Below are 12,234 nucleotides of genomic sequence, written 5' to 3' on the forward strand. Positions count from 1 at the left end.
CATGTTGTTTTTTTTTTCAATTTTTCTTTTTTGAGTATAGTTGACATACAATGTTATATTATTTTTAGGTGTACAACTTAGTGATCTTGACAAATTTCTACATTATGCCACAAGTATAGCTACCATCTGTCCCATTACATCAGTATTACAGTGTCACTGATTGTATTTCTTATGCTGTGACTTTTATTCCCATGATTTACTTATTCCCTAACTGGAGGCCTGTATCTCCGTTTCCCCTTCAACCATCCTCCTTCCTCTCTGGCAGACATCAGTTTTTCTCTGTATTTATGGGTCTAACTCTGCTTTTTGTTTGTTTATTCATTTGTGGGGTTTTAAAAAATTTTTTAGATTCCAATTCAGTGGAATCATATGGTATTTGTCTTTTTCAGTCTGACTTATTTCACTTAGCTTAATACCCTCTAGGCCCATCCTTGTTGTCTTAAATGGTACAGTCTTATCCTTTTTTATGGCTGCATAATGTTCCATTGTGCAAGATTATATATAAAAATACCACATTTTCCTTATCCATTCATCTATTGATGGACACTTAGGTTACTTCCATATCTTGGCTATTCTAAGTAATGCTGAAATAAGTATAAGGGTGCATGTATCTTTTCAGATTAGTGTTTTCCTATTCTTTAGGGAAATACCCAGTAGGGGAATTCCAAGAAAGTGAATGATGACCCAAGAATGGCCTGAGGGAAGTTAGTGGGAGAGCGTGATTTAAAAGGACTATTCTGGGGCTTAAGTGATCTGAAGAGTCCATAGTAGAATATGGCCCCAGTTGGGCATTTGGTTCTACTTTATAGATTTCCCTGATTGTTATTTTCCAACTCTCCTTTTTACATTTGTCATATTTTGTCAGTTTTTAAGTTACTTCATATTTTCTCATTGTTTCTTTTTTAATAGTGTCCTATTCTTGTTTCAGAGATACAAAATCAGATCGTAGCTTTCTAAGAATATTGGTTATAATTGGGTATATTTTTATTTAAGGGAGAGTAGATTTTTTTTCAGTTTTGTATTGTTGTTTCTGTTATTTTGTTGTTTTAGTTCTTCTGTTTCCTAACAATTTCTTTCTGTGTTGTAATTTTGTTCTCTGTCATGGTACATCTCAAATGTCTAATGGTCTTTGGTTGTGTCTCCACACTGAAAGTTTTTTGGAAGCACTGGAGTCGGGGCTTATAGACTGATATATTTTACTCTAATGAGAAGGCACTAGTCTTCCCTTTCACAAGGGGATCCCCCAGATGAAAATGAATATATTAGGTTTTTTCTCTTGTATTGGTAAGTTTTTCTAGAGTAATCTTCAAATCTTCCATCAGCTTTCTAGGAGCCATGCTGGGGAAGGAGACTTGGAAGGTCTTACCATTTATGATGTCTTTTACTTAATCCCTCTCTTTTCATAAATCTTACTCTCAACTGTGACTGATACCTCTGGTTCCAGGTCCTCCATGGTTCAGCCTCACCTAAGATTAACTTCATTTTGTGGAATGAGGAAGCACAGTAGTCTGATTGTGGGTATTAAAGAAATCTTAAAGGTCTTAAAATTTTAACCCCTTAAAAATTTTCAGCCAGGCTTCTTTTTTGCACTACTGCCCCATAGCCATCTTCCAAGATGATCAGTACCTTCCATTCTTAGGTCTTTCTGGGGTCCCACAGCACTAGAGGGCTTACTTGTGTTATTGGTAGCCTGTCTGCCCATTTCAGGCTTAGCTTTAGCATTGTCTGGCCTGCTAAATCCTCTATCCCCTTGTGTACCTTATTTCCACTTCAAAAATTTTATTGACATCTCTTACTATCTTTTGTTACCTCTGCTCCCATTTTGTTTATCCTTGGGTTTGACTTTCATTCTTTTGTTCTCATTTTAATAATGCTTTAAAGGATACAGGAGAGAACATACCTGTTCAGTCTATTGCATTTAAATATTAGTCTCGGAATATTTTTTTAATCCTCATCTGGAATTGTCTTCATAGCCTATATACTGATGACATGGTATATACCCCTTCACTTTTTGCTACTGGTGACTTGAAATGATAGTTCTGACCTGTCAAAGAGGGAATTTTCTATTGCTGGCCTAGCACTGAGAAATCCTAGGCAGGAGGTTTAGGAAAAGACATACATTGATACGATGGGAGCATTTTATAAATGCATCCGGAAACAAACTGACTAATAAAAATTCATGTGTGTGCTGCCTACCTGTGGTAAGTGGGTGTAACTGACAGAACTGTAAATATAAATTGTCCTAATTTGGGTAATACTGACTATAGTATTATAATTTACTTATTTATGGTTTGAGGGAAGACTTCTTGAATATATTCACATAATGTTTGAGGAACATAGTTCTTATCGAATCCAATGTTGATGATAACATTCTTTAAGGCTTAGAGTTAAATAATACTGAAAAGTAGATCTAGTAAAAACAGTGAGGGAAGAAGCCTTCAAGTAAATCTAAAGTAAGATCTCACGTCTGTGCATTATCCCATTTAATTACCTTGAATAACAGTGATGTCCGATAGCATGGCTATAGACCTATGTCCCTCCCGCCATAATTCTGAAGTGTGGATATATATCTAGGACTGATTGATCAGATCAGGCCATTTCAAGTGAATAATAACCCAAGAATGGCCTGAGGGAAGTTAGTGGGTGAGCATGATTTAAAATAACTATTCTAGGGCTTAGGGAACTGAACAGTCCATAGTAGAATATTGCCCATTTTGGAAACTAAGAATAATGCTAGTACTTCTCCAATATCCTTGGGATGATATCAGGCCTCTTATTGTTCTTTAAACTGAGTTACGATTCTTCTAGCCTATATTTTGGGGGCTGAATATCAGTCAAGCCTAGGGAGTAATTTGTTTTGTTCCCATTGTAGAAGAAACAACTAATGAGAAATGTCTTTATTTTGATGGGATGTTGGTTACATGGTTATATCCATTTGTTAAAACTCATCAACCTCGGAAAAAAAAAAACTCATCAACCTTTTCACATAACATGTATACATTTTTTATTGCATGTAAATTATACCTCCCATCAGCTGCTTTTAAATGGGTATCTTGTGGACTTCTAAAGATTTTCTCCTACTGAAATTATTTCATGTAGCATAGTGAAGAAAAGCTAGTAAAAGTTATGCCTCTTAATAAGCCATTTGACATGGATTTCTGTGACCTCTCTTAAGCTTTACTTCTCTGATCTGGATAATTGAGATTTTAACAGTACCTGCTTCAGAGAGTTGTAAGGATTAAAATTTTTAAATGCATGTAAAATACTTAGCATAATACCTGGCACATAGTAGATCCTCATTATGTAGTGGATGCAAATTATTATAAATCTAAGTTACTATTTACATTGTCATTTCTCCTTTGATTTTTCTTTTTATGATATTTTCAGAAAACCCATATAGACAGCTGCCCTGTAACTGTCATGGAAGCATGCCTGGAAAGACAGCAATAGAACTTGGACCTCTATGGTATGTGCTTAAGCCTAATAATATACAGATGGTCCCCAACTTGGGATTTTTCAACTTTATAGTGGTGCAGAGGCAATACACATTCAATAGAAAATGTATTTCAAATTTTAAATTTTGATCTTTTCCAAACTAGCAAAATGTGATAGTCTTCTCTCATATTGGGCAGTAACAGCAAGCCAGTCACACAGTCATGAGGGTCAACAACCAGTACACTTAGAACCATTGTTTTTCACTTTCTGTATAATAGTCAATAAATTACATGAACTAGTCAATATAATAAAATAGGCTTTGTGCTAGATGATTTTGCCCACTGTTGGCTAATGGAAGTGCTTTCTGAGCATGTTTAAGGTAGATTAGGCTAGGCTATGATGTTCAGTAGGTTAGTCTATTAAATGCATTTTTTTAAAAGATTTTATTTATTTGAGAGCGAGCGCACAAGCAGCAGGGGTGGGGGGGCAGAGGGAGAGGGAGAAGCAGACTCCCCTCTGAGCAGGGAGCCTGATGTGGGACTCCATTCCAGGACCCTGGGATCATTACCTGACCCAAAGGCAGACACTTAACCAGCTAAGAGCCACCCGGGTGCCCTATTAAATTCATTTTCAGTTTAAGATATTTTCAACTTACCTGGGTTTACATTAATTCCATCCATCGTAGGTCAAGAAAGATCTATATTCAAAATTGATTTATATATTAATTGATTTTATTATGTGTAGTAAAAGACAAGCAGGTTTCAATGTAATTTTTTTTTAAGTCTAGTCAAATAATTATGACTCTTCTACCCCTATGAACCTGAGGTGTTTTTTGTTTTCAGATTTTTCTATACCATTATTCTCAGAAGTCTGCTATAATGATAAGAGACAGTGGGATCAAAGAGAAGCCTGGGTGATCTAGATAATTCATTTCTGAATAGTAAGAATAAAGCTTTTGGGGGTGCCTGGGTGACTCAGCGGGTTAAAGCCTCTGCCTTCAGCTCAGGTCATGATCCCAGAGTGCTGGGATCAAGCCCCGCATCAGGCTCTCTACTCAGCAGGGAGCCTGCTTCCCCCCCTCCTGCCTCTCTGCCTACTTGTGATCTCTGTCAAATAAATAAATACAGTCTTTAAAAAAAAAGAATAAAGCTTTTTTCAGTTGAGAGTTTGTAGAACTAGGGTGTGATTATGAAGTGATCACCATAACTTTTTATAGAAGACTCAGCTAATATAAGAGGTCTTCAAGAAACTAGTTTCAAGTGAGAAGGGCGGTGAAAGTAAATGTCTGCTTTTGTTTTAGGTAAAGCTGTTTAGATGGGACTCAGCTGCAAATATTTAATGGATGTGTGCTTTTGCATCATTAGTAAACTAGTCATTGTATTTTTAGTGACTTAAAGTTGAATTTTTTTTAATCAGAATCCTTACTTTTAGGTTGTTACTAGAGATTCTGATAGAAATTTGAGATTCCTAACAACATTGCAACAAGAATCATTGCAGATTTCTACCTTGTTTATAAGGTCAAGGTTTAGTCATCTCTAAACCTAAAATTTAACTCAAATGGTAAATGTTTGTGCTGGTGCCCATTATTTTATCTTCATCTCATGCACATTTTTTTTTTTTAATTTATTTGACAGAGATCACAAGTAGGCAGAGAGGCAGGCAGAGAGAGAGGAGGAAGCAGGATCTCTGCTGAGCAGAGAGCCCGATGCGGGGCTCGATCCCAGGACCCTGAGATCATGACCTGAGCCGAAGGCAGAGGCTTTAACCCACCAAGCCACCCAGGCACCCCTCATGCACATACTCTTAAACCAAAAATGACTTCACTAGCCTTTCCTTTAGTACTCTCTTGCCTATAGCACTTGCTACATGTTGTTCTTACTCTCGCTGATCTGAGGACTGAGGAAATTAGGAGTAACAAGTTGCTGGATCCAGAAGGAAGATCTAGCCCAACTCCCTCATTTTAGGGAGAAGTTTATGGCAGGGGTTTTTGTTGTTGTTTTTAAGATTTTATTTATTTATTTGACAGAGCGAGACAAAGGGAGAGAGGGAACACAAGTAGGGGGAATGGGACAGGGAGAAGCAGACTTCCTGCTGAGCAGGGAACCCGATGCAGGGCTTGATCCCAGGATGCTTAACGACTGAGCCACTCAGGCACCCCAGTGGCAGTGTTTTTAAGTGCTGGCTGAAAGTGAGCCCCCCCAAATTAGTAGTACCACAGGCAGGGCCAGAATTCAGATTTCTTGATTCCAGCACTGAGTTATAAACCATGTCATAGGATTTCCTCATTCAAAACCATTGTTCATGTCTTTACTCTTACACAGTCTCTTCCCCTTTCTCCGGCTCCAATTCAGTTGTGTTCTTTGAAGTCTCTCTTTAATGCTTTAACACAAAATTCCCAATTCCATTTTGGTAAATCTTACACATTGATAATTCATTTGACACTTTAAAATCATATATCCTTTCATATATATTTGCTAACCTAATGATAATAACTTTCATTCATTGACGATATACTTCAGACTGAGGATTTTATGTGTTCTATCTCATTAGTTCCCGAAACAAGTCTGAGAAGTTTTATTTTCTATTTTATGATGATGAATAAGAGACTCAAAAGCACTAATTACTCCAGCTACATAGGTAGTAAGTGGTAGAGCCAGGATGAGAATCTAGGTTTATCTGACTTGGAATTTATATTCTGTCTGTTATACCTGTGATTCTCAAATGGGAAGCAAATCAGACTTACCCTTGTGCCATGTTTTTAATGAATCACCATTATAACATCTGATTCTCCTATATCTACTCCTGCCCACTCCACCCTACATATACACATTGGATTAAGATTTTACTGACAGGAATATGCATTATGAAAACTTCTGTATCACACTATGTGCCTGTCTAGATTTATAGGCTGTTATAGGGCAAACACTTTATTTTCTACTTTGGTATCCCCTCCGTGTCCCCATGTACCACAGGGCTCTATACCTTACACCTTACATGAGGGTTCAATAAATTCTTTGTTGATTTACTTTGAATGAAATTCCCATGACTAATCCCATTAGAGAACTAACATGATAAAAGGGATGGGAAAAATAGAAAATAATTTTAAATTAAATCATAAATTGTTTTTTAATTTCAGCATTTTTTCCATCCTATAACTAATAAATATCTTATAGTTATACTTTTTTAATAGACATTTTTCATACCCATTTCTCCATATTTTTTCTTTTTTTTCAGGTCAAGTTCCCTTTTCAATACTGGATTCCTCAAAAGAATGCTCTTTGAATCTTTTCACCATGGTTTAGATGACATTCAGACCCTAATAAAGACATTAATCTTTGAATCAGAGTGTACTCCTCAAAGTCAGTTTTCAGTTCATGCACCTTCAAATCTCAACAAGCAAGGTGACTAATTTATATTCAGGGCCTGAAATGAATAATAGTTTTATTAAGATACAAATAATATATCTTTCCCTAGTTTTAGTAGATTAAAAAAAAACTAAAAGTCTTTTGTGATTTTATTACCCCATATCTGGCTTTCTAGAAAGAGAAACCTTAGTAATTCTGTGATTAGTGTGGCCAGAAATTTTCATAATATCCATTGAGACACGAAGGTTGTTTACACTTATTATTCATTGAGGCTATTTTTGTTCTTTATTTTCTCTTTAAATAGGCTTTTGTAGTTTTATCAGGCTGTTGATACAAGAGTGGGACTATTAGACATTCTAGTATTCTCATAAGTCATTAGAAGTAGCAATTATTGTTACACGGTTAAAAAATCTAATTCTTACAGTCTGTTTTTACCAAAGAATCTCCTGTATTTCATAAAAGCAATGTGGATAGAATTTACTAAGCTTTTATTTAAACTTCAAATACTTACTGTTACTTTGTAAAATATTTTCCTTTTTCATTTGCTTATAGAAGAATATGGTGTGTTTATTAAAACTACAGATGATACCACAACAGATAACTATATTGCACAAGGTAGGTATGTATGTATATGTGTGTGTATGTAAATATTTATCAGTGCAAAAATGCAGATAGTAAAAGGGCAGGAAGAGAACAGATTGCTTTGGTGCCCTACTCTAAAATGCCTTTTCATTATACAGACAATACAATTACAGTAAAACTTGTTTATCTGTCATTTGCACTGTTCAGAATTTCTATTAACATGCACTTGTTCACATCTCTAGTATGTAGTGATCCCCTTGAGAGAACTGTAAGACTTTGAAGAACCACGTGAACCAAACTAAGACCAAATTATATTTGATAAAGATTTTTATTCTAATTCTCTTAAATTTTCTCATCAGCATGATTTTTTTTTTAAGATTTTAATTATTTGAGAGAATTAGCAGAGGGAGAGAGAGCAGCAGACTCACTGCTGAGCAGGAAGCCTGATGCAGGGCTCAATCCCAGGACCTGAAGATGACAACCTGAGCCAAAAGCAGACACTTAACTGACTGAGCCCAAGCACCCCTTGACATATGGTTTATAATAATTCCATTAACTAGAAGACCTTGTTCCTTAGCCATAAGAATATACTATATGGCCTTTCTTACAATTTGAGATATGTGCACGTACACTTCAAAATATGGTTGTATTAGGCATTGCAGATTCCTTTCAGAAGGATTTTAAGATTTATAATGTCAGTGCTGTAAAGTCTAAGGTTTTGTTTTGCTTTTTAAAAAGACAACTTGGGGGCTTCTGAGTGGTGCAGTGGGTCAAGCGTTGACTCTTGGTGTCAGCTCAGGTTATGATTTCAGGGTCAAGAGATCAAGCCCCATGTCAGGCTCCATCCACACTCAGTGTGAAGTCTGCTTGAGATGCTCTCTCAGCCCCTCACCCTGCTCTCTATCTCCCCAATAAATCTTAAAAATACATATGTATATATAGAAAGAGTTTAACAACTTAAGTTTAATAACTACTATATGCTCTTCCCACCAGTAATGTTCAGTTGGCATCTTCCACTAATTTTCTAAAAATGATTTCTTCTACTTAATTTCTCTGTCAGAGGTCAAAGGTATTATGGTACATTGCAAAAAGCATTAGACTTAAGAGCATTGTTGTACTTCTGTTTATTGTATAAATTCAGCCAAGCTACTCACCTTCAGCAGAGGTGTATTAAATCTTTTTTAGAGAAAGGTAAAACCTAAGTTCTAAAGTAAAACGTAAATTCTAAAAATATTTAGTTTCTGAGCCCTTTTTTATATACAGATTATGGGAATTAGACTCATCTCTGGTTATTCTATAGCTCTAAAATTATTCTAAGACTGATTAACATTTAAACCTTTCATGATAGAAAATATCAGGCCAAAAATAGTCATTATAAAGGTATCATATCTGATTTTGTGTATATATGTATGTTTCAGGAAAGAGAAAAGGTAATGAAACAATCACAACTTCAGCTAAAAGGCCAAAGACTGATGTCAGTTCTGAACATCCTCCCTTTTATTACAACATCCACAGACACAGCATTAAAGGAATGAATATGCCAAAGTAAGATAGCCAGTGAATGGCAAAATGTATATTTGATATTTTAATGACGTTGTGATTTAAATAAGATACAAAATCTCTCTTTTTTTCCTTTCCTTGCTGCAGGTTAAAAAAGTTTTTGTGCTATCTTTCACAAGCAGGCTTTCGAGTAAGCCGAACTCATTTTGACCCCATGGGTGTTCGTACAGATGCACCTCTCATGCAATTTAAATCGATCCTCTTAAAGTACAGCACCCCTACCTATACTGGAGGACAGTCGGAGGGCCATGTCCAGTCAGCATCCGAAGATACAGTAGCTGACAGGGTTGAAATGTCCATGAATGACAAAGCAGAAGCAAGCAGTTGCAGAAGATGGTAAATGTAGAGAAGAGCTGTCAGATGTCTGTATAGATGACCTAAGAGTTCTCTATACCAACTGTAGTTCTTTTTCTATTCTTTCAACTCAGTGGTGTAAAAATAAAAAACAGTGCTGTTTTCATTCAGAAAATTAGCAGTTTCTAACTTAGCTAGTTTGGGAGCTATGCTTTCCAGGTTTTTCTTACTGTAAAGAAAACTTAAAATTTTAATGAAAACATTTCATATGAAGCCAAGTTTATGACTGAGATCACCCTACCATTTAGTAACTCAGAAAACTTTCACTTGCAAAGTGTTGGCAATTTTGTGTCTGTTATGGAAGCCATCCTTTACTGTTCTTAATCACATGTCTACTTAAGCTGATTCATATCTTTTTCTGTTTGTAGCTCACAAAATGAAGCCAGGAGCCTTTTACATATGAAATTACCCTGAACAGAACAATGTTTTTTCATATCACTAATGCGATTTCACAATTACAAAGCTAAAATATGTTCCCAATTTTAAGAAATCATACTTCTTTCCACACTGATCTTTTATCAGTAGCTTTTGAGAATCTAAGTACTTGCCTGAGATAGAAATACATTTTTCTTAAAAGTTAAGGTCTAGAGGATCAAGTCAGAGTAAGATTTTGTCAAGTAAATTGAGACCGTTGTTCTAATATAGTAATTCTTCATAAGCACTGAAATTCTGAAGAGGAGAGTTTTTGCTGTAAATTAAATGGGGTGATCTCAAGTGCCTCAGTTAGCGCACGTACAGTATTCATTTGCTTGGTTGTGCTACCTCTCAGAAGTAAAACTTGTCACCTTATGAACTTATGAAGTGAGGATTTTTTTGTTGGGAGGGATAGATTTGTTTTCGGGTGTGTGTATGTGCTTCCTTTTTTTGTATAAGTAGCCCAGGCTAACATGACTATGAAAATCAGTGGAAACTCCATTAATAAATATTGTTCTTGCTTCATGTGAATGTAAGAGTTTTGATATAAAAGGATTTGGTATAAAGTTTAGATTTTTGTCTCAAGGACTTAATCGTATTTACCCTGAAGTACTTCTGAGAGGAAGTAACTTTTTACAAGTAATACTGGCTTGGGGGATGGAAGAGGGAGTTAGAACTGAAAGGTCTGAATATACTATATAAGAAAAGCAGGGACGCCTGGGTGCCTCATCAGTTAAGCCTTCAGCTCAGGTCATGATCCCAGGGTCCTGGGATCAAGCCACACATTAGGCTCAGCCAGGAGCCTGCTTCTCCCTCTAACACACACACCTCCCTCCCCGCTTATGCTTGTTCACTCTCAGATAAATGAAATCTTAAAAAAAAAAAAAAAAAAACCCATAACACATATACAAAAATCCAGGGAGTGAGGTTAACATAGTATATTAGCAGAAATTTTTAAAAAAACCACACCTTTTTATTACAGCATAGTTACAGCTGGGTTTTTGTTTTTTTTTTTTAAAGATTTTTTTTTTATTTATTTGACAGACAGATCACAAGTAGGCAGAGAGGCAGGCAGAAAGAGAAGGGAGGAAGCAGGCTCCCTGCTGAGCAGAGAGCCTGAATGCGGGGCTCGATCCCAGGATGCTGGGATCATGACCTGAGCCGAAGGCAGAGGCTTAAACCACTGAGCCACCCAGGCGCCCCACAGCTGGGTGTTTTTTTTTTCTTTTCTCCCATTAACAGAATCATGTTTTACTAAAATAAAGGTATAGATGAAGTGCAAGTTAGTTTCTGTAATGACCATAAAAAAAACTGTAATTCTTGCCAGTTCAAACTATTACTCACAAATGAGCACAAAAATAAGTTATTATTTTTGTTTATATAGTTAAAAATTACTGTAAATCCAGAATGCAAACCAGCACTTCGACCATCTGATTTACTACATATTATTAAACTGAGTATCAGTCTCAGCTTGCTAAATGCTTATCAGCATAACATTTTGATCAGTGATAAAGTTGGGTTTTAGGCCAGGAGCCTAATGTGATATCAGAATATATTAATTACTGTTATTTAAAATATGTCTGTATTAATTTCACATACACAGGGAAATTTTCCAAAGAAATTGCCGTGGGGAGTAGTTAAGAAATCTGTTAAGGTAATGCATCAACCTAAAGAGGAAACAATTTTAAAATTCCAAATAATGCTACATTAGCACCTTGTTCCTTTCCATAACAACTATAGTAGTTTGGGACATACAAATGTTGACTGCATTGTAAAGTGAACATGAATTACATCCCTCCATTAAAATTTGATTAACACAAGAAAGCAGTTTTTACTCTACCATCAGGAAATCAGTAGGTTGACTCTGCTAGTCACTTACATTACTACTAACCATACACTCAGGATATAGCAGGAAAAGGAAAAAAGAAATGGGTTTGGAGCCAGGGTGGTGGAATTGTGTTAAAACTCCATTTATCACTTGAGTTCAGTCAGATTCCACTCTGAATAAACGTATCATATTCTGGTTTCCAGAAAGCAGAACTGGAGACCAGTTTAGTAATCCCAAAGGCCTAGGAATTTCTTTCCTCCGTGCATAACTGCTCTGGTAAATGGTCACAAGTTACTTTGGAGAAAGCTGAGAGGAACATATATATTACGTCCTTGTGGTGTTATGGCAGGGTCCTTTACCAGAGTGCTCTGGGTATATGAATTAAATCAGGCCTGGGAATTGCTAAGGGATCATAACTAATATAGTGGCTCCAGATGTCCAACAAATGAATGGATAAAGGTGTGTGTGTGTGTGTGTATGTATAAAACCATAATGTGTGTATACACATAAACACACATACATACATACACACAATAGACTACTACTCAGCCATCAAAAAATGAAATCCTGCCATTTGCAATGACATGGATGGAACTAGAGGGTATTATGCTAAGCAAAATAAGTCAATCAGAGAAAGATAATGATCATATATCTCACTCATACGTGTAATTTAAACAACAGGATCGTAGAGGAAGA

At 36.0% G+C, this 12,234-nt stretch overlaps 1 protein-coding gene across 1 annotated transcript in view; it reads left to right on the forward strand.

Moving 5' to 3' along the window:
* The window catches only part of TRMT1L (tRNA methyltransferase 1L), a 49,184-nt gene extending 38,600 nt beyond the window's left edge, over positions 1-10,584 (forward strand). The window contains exons 11-15 of the mRNA XM_080824195.1: positions 3,388-3,466; positions 6,670-6,836; positions 7,353-7,415; positions 8,801-8,927; positions 9,030-10,584. Coding sequence (XP_080680321.1) covers positions 3,388-3,466; positions 6,670-6,836; positions 7,353-7,415; positions 8,801-8,927; positions 9,030-9,282 — 689 coding nt within the window. The 3' untranslated portion in view covers positions 9,283-10,584. The remainder of the gene's footprint in view (positions 1-3,387; positions 3,467-6,669; positions 6,837-7,352; positions 7,416-8,800; positions 8,928-9,029) is intronic.
* The last annotated feature ends 1,650 nt before the right edge of the window (positions 10,585-12,234 follow it).

Source organism: Martes martes, assembly GCF_963455335.1.
Source record: "Martes martes genome assembly, chromosome: 15".
In the NCBI taxonomy this organism is placed as follows: Eukaryota; Metazoa; Chordata; class Mammalia; order Carnivora; family Mustelidae; genus Martes; species Martes martes.